The sequence below is a fragment of the Carcharhinus amblyrhynchos genome, chromosome 32, assembly GCF_965287045.1.
Source record: "Carcharhinus amblyrhynchos chromosome 32, sCarAmb.v2.hapA, whole genome shotgun sequence".
In the NCBI taxonomy this organism is placed as follows: domain Eukaryota; kingdom Metazoa; phylum Chordata; class Chondrichthyes; order Carcharhiniformes; family Carcharhinidae; genus Carcharhinus; species Carcharhinus amblyrhynchos.
This window is the reverse complement of record NC_137355.1, coordinates 5,088,654-5,102,761: the sequence shown is the minus strand read 5'-3', so window position 1 is coordinate 5,102,761 and position 14,108 is coordinate 5,088,654. Positions and strand designations below refer to the sequence as shown.

The 14,108-nt window shown below is 47.6% G+C and overlaps 1 protein-coding gene across 1 annotated transcript in view; it reads right to left on the bottom strand.

Moving 5' to 3' along the window:
* The window catches only part of LOC145360650 (talin-2-like), a 73,639-nt gene that overhangs the window by 54,495 nt on the left and 5,036 nt on the right, over positions 1-14,108 (bottom strand). Inside the window, exon 4 of the mRNA XM_080215998.1 lies at positions 11,810-11,890. Within this exon, the coding sequence (XP_080072124.1) occupies positions 11,810-11,890 (81 nt within the window). The remainder of the gene's footprint in view (positions 1-11,809; positions 11,891-14,108) is intronic.

The following is a 14,108-nucleotide window of genomic DNA, read 5'->3' as shown; positions in this document are numbered from 1 at the left end:
TGTCCTTCAGGGAATCTGCTCTCCTTACCCCGGTGTGGCCTACATGTGATTCCAGAGCCACAGCGATGTGGTTGACTCTCAACTTCCCTCCAAGGGCAACTAGGGATGGGCAATAAATGCTGGCCCATGTCCTACAAATGAATAAAAAAAGCTGAAGTTTGCCATTTCCCCAGGGTTTGGGTGGTATGGTGGTACAGTGGTTAGCACGGCTGCCTCACAGCACCGGGGACCAATTCCGGCCTCAGGTGACTGACTGTGGAGTTTGCATGTTCTCCCCGTGTCTGCATGGGTTTCCTCCGTGTGCTCTGGTTTCCTCTCATAGTCCAAAGATGTGTGGGTTAGGTTGATTGGATATGCTAAATTGCCTCTTAGTGTCAGTGGGATTAGTAGGATAAAATACGTGGGGTTATGGGGATAGGGCTAACTTGTTAGTGCCGGCTCGATGGGCCGAATGGCTTCCTGTAGAGATTCTGTTCTATGATTCTATGAGCATGCTATCCCTGACTTTCCAAAAGACCACACCTCCATTATTTCACCTCCTGGAGATCAACTTGAGATCAACATCCTCAAATAGGCCACTTTCCTCCTTTGTCTCGCCAGAGCCCTGTGGCTCATTCATTATTCCCTCTTGCAACTCACTTCATTCATCCCCAAAATCGGGTGCACTCGTGCGGGAAATTTCCAGTGTGGCTTTGGGGGTGAGCTGACGGTGTAGGGCCCTGGGACAGATTTTATCCTTTGGCTTTTCCTCTTCAAGAGCTGAAATAAAAAAGGAGAACATTTTGGTGGAATTCTGACAATAAATATCACTTCAGGGAGCTTACAAGGCAAGAGGTACATAGGAACATAGAAACCGTTAGCAAGAATAGGCCATTTGGCCCTTCGAGCCTGCTCCACCATGATCATGGCTGATCATTGAACTGAATATCCTAATTTCCCTTCCTCCCATATCCCTCCATCCCCACGAGCGATATCTAATTTCTTCTTGAAGCCAGACAACATTTTAGCCTCAACTACTTCCTGTGAGAGTGAATTCCACACATTCACTACCACCTAGGTGAAGAAATTTCTCCTCACATCCTAAAAGGTTTACCCCCTACCCTAATTCTGGACCCCCCACCATCGGGAACATTCTTTCTGAATCTACCCTGTCTAATCCTGTTAGAATTTCATAAGTTTCTATGAGATTTCACTCTTCTAAACCTTCAATGAACATAATCCTAATCGATTTAGCATATGACAGACCTGCCGTGCTAGGGCACAGACCTGGTAAACCTTTGCTGAATTCTCTAATCGGCAAGAACATCCTTCCACAGATAAAGATGTGCAGGTTAGGTTAATTGGCCGTGCTAAGAAATTGTCCCTTAGTGTCCAGGGATGTGTAGGTTAGAGGGATTAGTGGGTATAATATGTAGGGATATGGGGGGTAGGGCCTGGGTGGGATTGTGTTCGGTGCAGACTCGATGGGCCGAATGGCCTCTTTCTGCACTGTAGGGTTCTATGATCTAAGAAAGATAAGGACAGCAAAACTGCGCCCAATACTCCAGGTGTGGCCTCACCAACACCCAATACAACTGAAGTGAAACATCTCTATTCCCTATTACTCTGCACTTATCTGAGAATCTGTGTCTGAATGAGTGAGTAAAGGGAAGGAAGGATAATGTGCTAATGCTGAGCTTGGAGAGGGAAGCTTTGATCTCCTTCCAGAGTCTGTAACCTGTATGGAGCGGGCATGTCTGTCTCTTTCTGCACCACCAACCCTGTGAGAATGATTCACGTGCCTTATAGTAAAGTCTCTCTGTATGACTCTCAATCCATCTCCAATATGCCTTATTCTCACCATCCTCAAAGCCTGGGGCGAGGGGTGTTGAGGATAGACATGGGGAGGGGGTTGGAAGGGAGGGGTCAGGGAAGCTGACGATTGGGGAGGGCGTTGAGGTTGGGGAGGCCAGCCACTGGGTGAGGGGGGGAGGGAGTGTTGAGGCTGGACGTGGGGAAGAGGTTAGGGGGAGGGGTCAGAAAGGCCAATGATTGGGGGGAGGGGTGGTGTTGGGGAGGCCAGCCACTGAGGGAGAAGTGGGGGGGGGAAGGATGTTGAGCCTGGACATGGGGAGGGGGTTGGGGGGGAGGGATCAAGGAGGCCGACAATTGGGGAGGGGCATGGGGTTGGGGAAGCCAGCCACTGAGGGAGGGGAGGGGGTGTTGAGGCTAGACATGGGGAGGGGGTGGGGGGGGGGAGAGGGGTCAGGGATGCCGACGATTTGGTGGGGGCGGGGGGGGGGGGGGAGTTTGGGGAGGCCAGCCACTGGGGGAGGAGGGGGGGTTGTTCAGAGAAGGCATCAAGAGGCCGGTGATGTGGGGGGATGGGGGCAGTGCGCATGGGATTGTTGTCGGTGCAGACACGATGGGCCGAATGTCCTCCTTTCGCGCTGTAGGGCTTCGAAAGTCTGAGGGAATGCAAATAAGGCAAGGAATGTGCACTGAATAATGGGATTCTGAGGGATATGGAGGAACAATGGGGCTTTGGGATACATGTTCACAAACTCCTGAAGGTAGCGGGATAGGAAGATAAGAATACTAATTTGGGCATTGACCTCTCTGACTCTCTCAGCCTCAACTCAAACCCCAGTTTGGCCTGTGCAAGGGGGTGAGTTGAAGGATATCACACCCTCTAACAGTTCCCAGGACAACCTGGGCCCAGGGTGTGGGATGTACTCTGATGGACTCGGTCTGAACACTGACAGGAATCATTCTCTCTTTGGGTGTTGGGGGGGTTGGCATTTTCTCTGTTTATTCACTCTCACAGTGTGGCATTTTCCAATAGTCTCTCAAAGCGTCAGTTTCAGTGAGAAGACTGGTGTGTCTCTCTCCAGCTCCAGATCCGAGTCTTCTCTCCAGATTCCCGGCACTCTGCACACAGAGAATCTGGGGCCATGGTTTCCGACGTAACTCTAGTGGGGTGGGACCTGACAGATCCAGCAACACGGAGATTGGGGGTGACATGTTTAAGTTTGGCATTGCCAGGGTGCCAGGTATGTCCCTTTTCCATCTCCCCCCCCCCCCCCCCCAGGGTTATACTTATCTCCCCCCCACCCCGATGATAATTGCCCCCATAGTGTCAGACATGATGACATCATGAAATTCAGCGGGCTTCACAGTACGGACAGGACATAAGAACATAAGAAATAGGAGCAGGAGTCGGCCATCTAGCCCTTCGAGCCTGCCCCGCCATTCAATAAGATCATGGCTGATCTGAAGTGGATCAGTTCCACTTTCCCGCTTTCTCCCCATAACCCTTAATTCCCCTGTCTATCAGAAACCTATCTACCCGTGACTTAAATATATTTAGCGAGGTAGCCTCCACCACTTCAACGGGCAGAGAATTCCAGAGATTCACCACCCTTTGAGTGAAGAAGTTCCTCCTCAACTCCGATCTAAACTTCTCCCCCCCCCTTATCTTGAGGCTGTGCCCTCTAGTCCTGCTATCCTTTCTAAGCAGGAAGAATCTCTCTACCTCTACCCTATCCATCCCCTTCATTATCTTGTTAAAAAAAAATGGAATGCTTCACAAATTTGCGTTTCAGGACTTCAAGCCTCGCCATTCTGATATTTTTAATCTCGCTGACAGGGTCATTTCCTCTCTCTCTTTGAGATGAGGAGGAATTTCTTCAGCCAGAGAGTGGTGAATATGCGGAACTCTTTGCCGCAGAAGGCTGCGGAGGCCTGATCGTTGAGTGTCTTTAAGACAAGATAGATAGGCTCTTGATCAATAAGAGGATCAAGGATTATCAGGAGAAGCTGGGAAAATGGGGATGAGAATCATGATGTGGAGATGCCGGTGTTGGACTGAGGTAAACACAGTAAGAAGTCTCCCAACACCAGGTTAAAGTCCAACAGATGTATTTGGTAGTAAACGCCACAAGCTGTAGGAATGCTGTTCCTTCGTCAAGTGTGTGGAAGGTTCTGATCACAAACAGAGCATATAAAGGCATACCCAGTTTACAGAATACTGACTAGAATGCGAGTCTTTACAGCTAATCTGCTAATCAAGTCTTAAAGATACAAACAATGTGAGTGGAGAGAGGGTTAAGCACAGGTTAAAGAGATGTGTATTGTCTCCAGACAGGACAGTAAGTGAGATTTTGCAAGCCCAGGCAAGTCACGGGGGTTACAGATAGTGTGACAAGAACCCAAGATCCCGGTTGAGGCCATCCTCATGTGTGCAGAACTTGGCTATCAGTCTCTGCTCAGCGACTCTGCGCTGTCGTAAAGACCGCTTTGGAGAACGTTTACCCGAAGATCAGAGACCGAATGCCTGTGACCGCTGAAGTGTTCGCCAACAGGAAGAGAACAGTCTTGCCTGGTGATTGTCGAGCGATGTTCATTCATCCGTTGTCGTAGTGTCTGCATGGTCTCCCCAGTGTACCATGCTTCGGGACATCCTTTCCTGCAGAGTATCAGGTAGGCAACATTGGCTGAGTTGCAAAACCTGTTGGACTTCGGGTGTTGTGAGACTTCTGACGATGAGAATCGTATCACCCATGATGGAATGGCGGAGCAGACTCGATGGGCTGAATGGTCTATTTGTGCTCCTATATCTTATGGTCTTATTTCCGTCAGCCTCTCAGTCTCACTTTCCCCGTAGAAAGAGGGATGGGATTCGCTCTTCAACAGAATGTCTCGGATGAAGTTAAAAATCAGCAGGTGGGTTTAAACTGGTCGGAGCTGCAGATGACACGCTTTCTGGACAAGGGGGGTGCGAGAGGGGAAAAGAGGAATATAAAATTCATTAAAATAGGGGTGAGTGTATTATATCCATTTGATGCTGACATTAACCAGACCAGTGCGTGTCCATTTAGGATGATTCAGCAGGTGTTACTGGCCTGGTTATTAAGCTGAGAGAAAATGCTCGGGCAAACTGAATGATGCTGTGATTTGCCAACACAAGAAATAAAATTTAACTCTAATTAAACAGGCACTCAGTAAGCTAAGAGCAAATTAAACCCCCGAGGAGGTTAATCACACTCCTTTGTAATTGTTTGATGTTTTTTTTTCCCCTCATTAAGGTTTTCGAGTGATGTAATTGTGTCTACACAAGCGGAGAGCAAGGCTGACAAGCAGCTCATTAAAAAATACACCACCATCCTCTTAAACACTCAGCCCGTACTGATTCAATGAGAGACTGGAATGACGCTCCGCAGGAACATGGCAACTGAGAGGGGAACCTGTCTCTTTGCTGGGGGTTTGGTTGCTAATAAACTTGGGAGGGGGAACAAGCCAGGGAAGCACGGTGGTACAGTGGTTAGCACTGCTGCCTCAGGGTGCCAGGGACCCGGGTTCGATTCCTGGCTTGTCTGTCTGCAGAATCTGCACATTCTCTCCGTGTCTGCGTGGGTTTCCTCTGGATGCTCCGGTTTCCTCCCACAGTCAGAAAGACTGGTTAAGGTGCATTAGCCGTGCTAAATTCTCCCTCAGTGTACCCGAACAGGCACCAGCGTGTGAAGTCTAGGGGAATCCCTTTAATCTGGTTTCCAATGGGGGAACCATAAGCATAGACATGGGTGGAGGAGGAGAAACACATTGTTAGATGGCGGCACGGGTTCACTGGGACGAAGGGCCTGTTTCCCGTGTTGTTCTTTGTTCATTGCAGTATTGATATAAATTTTATTTATTAGTCACAAGTAAAGCTTACATTAACACTGCAATGAAGCTACTGTGAAAATCCCCTAGTCGCCGACACTCCCGGCACCTGTTCGGGTCAATGCACCTAACCCGCACATCTTTGGACAGTGGGAGGAAACCGGAGCACCCGGAAGAAACCCACGCAGACACGGGGAGAACGTGCAGACTCCACGCAGACAGTGACCCGAGCTGGGAATCGAACCCGGGTCCCTGGCGCAGTGAGGCAGCAGCACTAACCACTGTGCCGCCCGTGTAAGCCTACTTGTGACACTAATAAACTTTAAACTTAACTCATTCCACTGTCTCTAAAACTTGACCCAACACCACCAACCCCCGCCCCCCCAACCCCCTGAAACTGCTATCTAAAATGTGAAATCCAGCTTCTATTTGCTCTTGGCCATTGGGGTAGGGCTGGGGGGATGCAGGTGCAGGAGGTGGCTGCCAGCACTCAAATACGGCACCACTGGGATTAAGATGGGATCTCCTCTCCAGTTTGGGGTTGAAGTCTTGTCCTGGTGCCAGTTCCTAGTGGTGTTGGTGGGGATGTGATTCCCATCGAGCCTTCAGGTGTTGGGGGTGGGAAATCGGCCATCCATACTATTCCAACCTGTGGAGTTATTAGGAGATTGTAACGCACTCAAGACTGGGCAGATCTCTGCTGATTGCAAGATTCACTGATGGATCAGATCACCTCACTCTCTCAACTTCAGTTCCAAAATTCCAAAGTCTCAGTTCAAAATGCTTCCAAGTTTTGTGTCATCTGCAAATTCTCTTTTAATCCACAGGTGATTCGGTCTGCCTTGTTTTCCAACGAGGGGCATACACGTGGTGGGTCGTACGAGGGCTGCTCTTGGATGTTTCGAGAGTAGCCTAGTACTTCCTGTTGTTAGTGTGTGCTTAAACTGGACCAGATGCTGGGCAACATGACAGCTCAGTGACTATCACTGATTGCTGTGCAGACACATGGATTTGGGCCGGTGTCTGTGGGAGTTTGCGCATTCTCCCCGTGCTTGCGTGGGTTTTCTCCGGGTGCTCCGGTTTCCTCCCACACCCCCAAAGATGTGCCCTTAGGCTGATTGGTGTAACAAATTGTCCCTAAATTAGTCTCCCCTCAATCTGGTTTCCAATGTGGAGTGCTGTAAGCGTAGACAAGGGTCATGGGTGGAAGAGGGGACTCACAATGTTGAAATGGCGGCGTGGGCTCGTTGGGCCAAGGAGCCTGTTTCCCGGGCTGTGTTGTTCTTTGTACTGCCATGGTTACTCAGTAGTTTAAAGAGAAATCATCAATAGTTTAAATACTGAATTGAAAAAGATACTCAGAATTCGATAACAGGGAAGAAAAAAACAAAACAGCCAAATCATTTTGTGGTTTACACTGGGCTTATTTTGTAGTTTACATAGCTTATTGAACACTTTGAAATTATAGAGTCCAGGAAGGAATGACTCATTTCCCAGATCCTATCATAACAAAGATAATCACTATTTCTCAAAAGGCAGATATTGAAGATGAAACACGGCACGTGATTGGGAATTTGGCTAAAGCAGATCAAGGAGATTGAACTTGCTGCAAAACATTCATTCCTGCAAGTTGGTGAAATAGTAAAAATAACGATTTGGTTGCAAAGGGGCCAGGGAATTCCTATTGCTGGAATCATAGAATAGAAACCCCACAGTGCAGAAGGAGGTCATTGGGTCACTGAGTGCACCGACCACAATCCCACCCAGGCCCTATCCCCGTAACCCCCACACATGAACCCTGCTAATCCACCTGACACTAAGGTTAATCAACCTAACCCGCACATCTTTGGACTGTGGGAGGAAACCGGAGCACCCAGAGGAAACCCACGCAGACACGGGGCAAATGTGCAAACTCCGCACAGACAGTGACCCAAGGCTGGAATTGAAGCCGGTTCCCTGGTGCTGTGAGGTAGCAGTGCTAACCACCATGCCACCCCAGAAGGAGGCCATTCTGTTTTGGAAAGTTGTGCTCTTGCTGTAGAAACGTGCGAGAGGACTGCGTCTTTTCAGGAAGATCATTCTCATTTACATTTCAAACCCATTCTCCACTGAGGGAGAATTTGTTCGTCGGTAAGTTTTCTATTGCTTATGGAAGGAGCCGAGGTGAGCAGAGGAGAGGTAGAAACTATTGGCCTCTGCTTCAAGAGCTCTTGAAGGACGCAGCACTTTGAAGGACTTTGAGAAAGATTTGAGCAACATCTCCAAACACAAAGGTTTGCCTGACAGAGCGGTCTTGCACAGAACGAGTTGTGCTGTCTTTTTTTCAAGAATGCAAGTGCAGAAATGAGAGAAATCTGATAGATTTCATTGATAGATGTATTCACGCCATGCCGGATTATTCCACATTGTTCTCCTCAATTCCATTGAGATCACTAATGCCTGCAAGAGTTTATCAGCAATGCTTTCACCATCAGGTCCATTCTAAGGAGGAGTGCCATTCCCCAGTCAAGAGACTTGAGTGTCAATCTAGATTGACTCTTTCAGTGCAGTACAGAGAGAGTGCTGAACTGTCAGATGTGCCATCTTTCAGATTAGACGTTAAGCTAAACCTTATTGGATATAAATATTGTCCGGGGAGCAGAGATCCTGACCTGGCTGGCCTTTATCCTCACTGTTGTTTGTAGAACCTTGCACTATCGATATTGAGTGCTCCATTTACTTACCTGCCTCTCGTGTCTAACTTTTCACTCAACAAACAAAGAACAAAGAACAACACAGCACGGGAGACAGGCCCTTTGGCCCAACGAGCCCACGCCACCATCTTAACAATGTGTTTTTCCTCCTCCACCCTTGACCCATGTCTATGCTATGGTACCCCCCATTGGAAAGCAGATTAAGGGGAAAATAATTTAGGGACAATTTGTTACACCGATCAGCTTAATTAATCTTCTAGTTGTTCCTTATGTTTTGTCCAATCTTCTGACCTTCCACATTTCTTTGCATAATTATATGCTTTTTAAGTTTGAAACGATCTTTAGCCTTACTAGTTAATTACAGACGGTGGGTTCATTCCTTGGACATTTTCATGCTGATTCCAGCCATTATCTTGCTTTGTGCCTCTGTCTTTTTATTTGTGTTTGTGAACCTACCTCTCTATTCAGCTGATGAAGGAGCTGTGCTCTGAACGTAGAACATTACAGCGCAGAACAGGCCCTTCGGCCCACGATGTTGTGCCGACCAGTTAAAAAGCAATGACCCTCTAACCTAAACCAAACCCTTACCATCCATAAACCTATCCACGGATCTCTTAAGCGCCCCCAAACTAGGCGCATCTACAACTGCAGCAGGCAGGGCATTCCAATCCCTCACCACCCTCTGGGTAAAGAACCTACCTCTGACATCCGTCCTATAACTACCACCCCTTAATTTAAAGCTATGCCCCCTCGTGCTAGCTTTCTCCATCCGAGGAAAAAGGCTATCACTGTCCACCCTATCTAAACCTCTAATCATCTTATATGTTTCAATAAGGTCCCCTCGTAGCTGCCTTCTTTCTAACGAAAACAACCTCAAATCCCTCAGTCTCTCCTCATAGGACCTCCCCTCTATACCAGGCAACATCCTGGTAAACCTCCTCAGCACCCTCTCCAATGCCTCCACTTCCTTCCTATAACGTGGGGACCAGAACTGCACACAATACTCCAAGTGCGGCCGCACCAGAGTCTTGTACAGTTCTGAAAGCTCATGATTCCAAATTAATCTGTTGGACTGTAACCTGGTGTTGTGAGACTTCTTACGGCAATTGCCCGACTCTTTCTAAAAGGTATCCAGCCATTCTTCTTTAAATTACAGTATGTTAGAGCCTTCCTCAAAGCACAGGCAGAGTTGAACTTTCTTGAACATTGAGGTTTTGTATTGTTTTTTCAGTCTGTTGTGAATGATTGGGGTGGCAAATCAAACTATGGTTGGGTATCTTCAATTCCTCGCAATTTAAAGAATATTTGAGAGAATAAAAGAAGAAATTCAGAGACAGTAATAGAACATAGAACATAGAACATTACAGCGCGGAACAGGCCCTTCGGCCCACAATGTTGCGCCGACCAGTCTTATTTTTAAAAAAAAAACATTGACCCACTAATCTAAACCAATCCCTTTTCGTCCATAAACCTATCCACCAATCTCTTAAACGCCCCCAAACTAGGCGCATTTACAACTGCAGCAGGCAGGGCATTCCAGTCCCTCACCACCCTCTGGGTAAAGAACCTGCCCCTGACATCCGTCCTATAACTACCCCCCCTTAATTTAAAGCCATGCCCCCTCGTGCTAGATTTCTCCATCCGAGGAAACAGGCTATCACCATCCACCCTATCTAAACCTCTAATCATCTTATATGTTTCTATAAGATCCCCTCTTAGCCGCCTTCTTTCCAGTGAAAACAACCCCAAATCCCTCAGTCTCTCCTCATAGGACCTCCCCTGCATACCAGGCAACATCCTGGTAAACCTCCTCTGCACCCTCTCCAAAGCCTCCACATCCTTCCTATAATGTGGGGACCAGAACTGCACACAGTACTCCAAGTGCGGCCGCACCAGAGTTGTGTACAGTTGCAACATGACGCTGCGACTCCTAAATTCAATCCCCCTACCAATAAACGCCAAGACACCGTACGCCTTCTTAACAACCTTATCTACTTGATTCCCAACTTTCAGGGATCTATGTACACATACACCTAGATCCCTCTGCTCCTCCACTCTATTCAAAGTCCTCCCGTTAGCCCTATACTCAACACATCTGTTATTCCTACCGAAATGGATTACCTCACACTTCTCCGCATTAAACTCCATCCGCCACCTCGCGGCCCAGCTCTGCAACCTGTCCAAGTCACCCTGCAAACTTCGACACCCTTAATATTGTAATATTGTAAGAATATTTACCTGAAGATCAGAGGCTGAATGCCCATGACTGCTGAAGTGTTCGCCAACAGGAACACTTCCCCACTCGACAATCACCAGGCAAGACTGTTCCCTTCCTGTTGGCGAACACTTCAGCGGTCACGGGCATTCGGCCTCTGATCTTCGGGTAAACGTTCTCCAAGGTGGCCTTCACGACACACGACAGCGCAGAGTCGCTGAGCAGAGACTGATAGCCAAGTTCCGCACACGAGGACGGTCTCAACCGGGATCTTGGGTTCATGTCGCACTATCTGTAACCCCCATGACTTGCCTGGGCTTGCAAAATCTCACTAACTGTCCTATATGGAGACAATACACATCTCTTTAACCTGTGCTTAATCCTCTCTCTACTCACACTGTCTGTACTTTTAAGACTTGATTGCCTGCAAAGATTCGCATTTCAACCATTATCTTGTAATTTGAGTTCGTGTCTATACATGCTCTGTTTGTGAAACAAATCCTACACTTACCTGATGAAGGGGCAGTGCTCCAAAAGCTCGTGCTACCGAATAAACCTGTGGACTTTAACCTGGTGTTGTGAGACTACTTCCCGTGAATAAGATGAAAAAAGAGGAGGGATTTAGATAGTTGGCAGTTCCCAAAGCAGGAAGTTCACCTGCTCTGAGTTATACTGAGGGAAATTGCAAATGTTCTGACCACAACCTTCCAAGGATACAGGGGTGCTATCAGTACAGGAAAGTTGCAAAGGTTCAATTAAAGGTGAGGGGAGAAACCCAACATCTACAGACCAGCCATTCGATAGTTGGTGAGGGTGAAACACTTAGAGAGAATAACCATCCTAATAATGGCCAAGGGGTTCAGGTTTCTAGGTGTCCAGATCACCAACAACCTGTTCTGGTGACCCCCCCAATGCCGACACTCTAGTTAAGAAAGCCCATCAACACCTCTACTTTCTCAGAAGACAAAGAAAATTTCGCATGTTCGTTATGACTCTCACCAACTTTTACAGATGCACCATAAAAAGTATTCTTTCTGGTTGTATCATAGTTTGGTATGGCTCCTCCTCTGCGCAAAACTGCAAGGGTTGTGAACGTAGCCCAGTTCAGCACTCAAACCAGCCTCCCATCATTTGACTTCGTCTATACTTCCCATTGCCTTGGCAAAGCAGCCAGCGTGATCAAGGATCCCACATGCCCCGGACATTCTCTCTTCCACCTTCTTCAGTCAGGACTAAGATTAATAAGTCTGAGATCACGTACCAACCGATTCAAGAACAGCTTTTCTCTTGCTGCCGTCGGACTTATGAATGGATTAAAGCAAAACACTGCTGATGCTGGAATCTGAAACCAAAACAGAAAATGTTGGAAAACGTTGCAATTTTCTTTATCCTTGTAATTGTATTTGATCTTTGGGGTTTGAGTTGGGCAGCATGGTCGGTGCTGGCTTGCAGGGCCGAAGGGGAGAGAATAGAGCCAACATTTCGAGTCTAGATGACTCAACGAGCTCTAGACCCGAAACGTTGGCTCTATTCTCTCTCCACAGACGCTGTCAGACCCGCTGAGATTTTCCAGCATTTTCTGTTTTTCTTTCAGACTTTTGAACGGACCTGCACATACTAGGCTGATCTTTCTCTACACCCTAGCTATGACAGTGACACAATATTCCTTCTCCCCTACGTACTCTATGAACAGTATGTTTTGTCTGTACCGCGCACAAGAAAGAATACTTTTCACTACATCACAATGCATGCGGCAATAATAAATCAAATCAAATCAGGACAAAACTAATTGGTTTCCAACAGAGCACTAATGGAATGGAATATGGAGAGAGCAAAGATTGGGATTAATTAGCTATCTCTATCAAACAGTCAACAGACTGAATGACCTCCTTTTGTGCTGCATCTGTCTATGATTCGATTATTTAATGGTTTGGTGGCCTGAATTTTACAGCTGGGACACACCCGAGGTCTGTCAGGCCTGGAACGGATATGAATCTCGCTCCTGCTCAAGATCACATTGTCAACAAAATATTATTAGGGCAGCATGTTCAGTACAAACTCGGAGGGCCGAAGGGCCAGATCTCTGCTGTAATTTTCTTTGTTCTTTACTATGTTCACTGGCCAATTCAGAGCCAGGTGAGGTGAAACACACCCTGTGAAAGGTTGAGTGCTGTGGGAGAGGGCAGGAAGAGGGCAAACACCCAGAATAGGGAGGCTGTGGGATGGCGTTTCCAAAATGCCCCCTTGGGGAGAGGGGGCAATCTCGGCAGAGCTGTCAGACGGAGGTGCTGACACTGTGAAAGATCAGTGGAAAACCTGTGTTATGAGGGTCTGGGCATCACAATCTCAATGTGGAGATGCCGGCATTGGACTGGGGTAAACACAGTAAGAAGTCTCAGAACACCAGGTTAAAGTCCAACAGGTTTATTTGAAAGTAAACCCACAAGCTTTCGTGGTTTGCCCCTTTGTCAGGTGAGTGGGGAGTTCTGGTCTCAAACAGGGCCGATAAAGGCACACACAGTTTACAAAATACTGATTAGAATGTGCGTCTTTACAGCTAATCAAGTCTTAAAGGTGCAGACAAGGTGAGTGGAGAGAGTTTTAAGCACAGGTTAAAGAGATGTGTATTGTCTCCAGACAGGACAGTTAGTGAGATTTTGCAAGCCCAGGCAAGTTGTGGGGGTTACAGCGAGCGTGACATGAACCCAAGATCCCTGTTGAGGCCGTCCTCATGTGTGCGGAACTTGGTATCAGTTTCTGCTCAGCGACTCTGCGCTGTCGTGTGTCGTGAAGGCCGCCTTGGAGAGCAGCAGATCAGAGGTTGAATGCTCGTGACCACTGAAGGCTTGTAACATCTCATTTACTGTCCTGTCTGGAGACGATACCCATCTCTTTAACCTGTGCTTAACGCTCTCTCCACTCACACCGTCTGCATCTTTAAGAATTGAATAGCTGTAAAGACTCACATTCTAATCAGTATTCTGTAAACCGCATCACACACAGAGCTCAATCCCCAGACATATTTGTTAATTTTAGTTCAGCCCAACCTGGATCGATGTTGTAACTAAAATGTAAAGGCCGCCTGGCCAATTGTCCCATCCACCAATGATAAAGGAAGACAGGCTATGTAAAATCCCAATCAATTGTTGTTTAATTAGTTTAAATTGGCTACTTGATTGTTGGCAGGTTACGCTTCAAGTTGTCTGTCCTGCTGACCGGAACGCTGGCAGGGGCGTTGGTGACATCAGGACACGTACCCGGCATCTTCCCACACAATTTGACACATTTCCGAGTCAGGTGCAATGTAAAATTCAGGGCAGTGTATCTAGACATTGCCTGGGTCTGTGGGTGAATCCCTATCCTGGCCTGAGGAATCAGGCCTTATCCAGCCCTGAAGGGTCAGCGAGGAGTGGGGTTTGAGTGTGAGGGAGATGGGAGTCAGCATCTGTGGAGAGAGAAAAAACAGAGTTCAGGTTTCAAGTACAGGTGAGTCTCCTTCAGAGCTGAAGAGAGGGTGAAATGTGATGGATGATAGAGTGAGAGGGAGAGGGGTGGAGAAT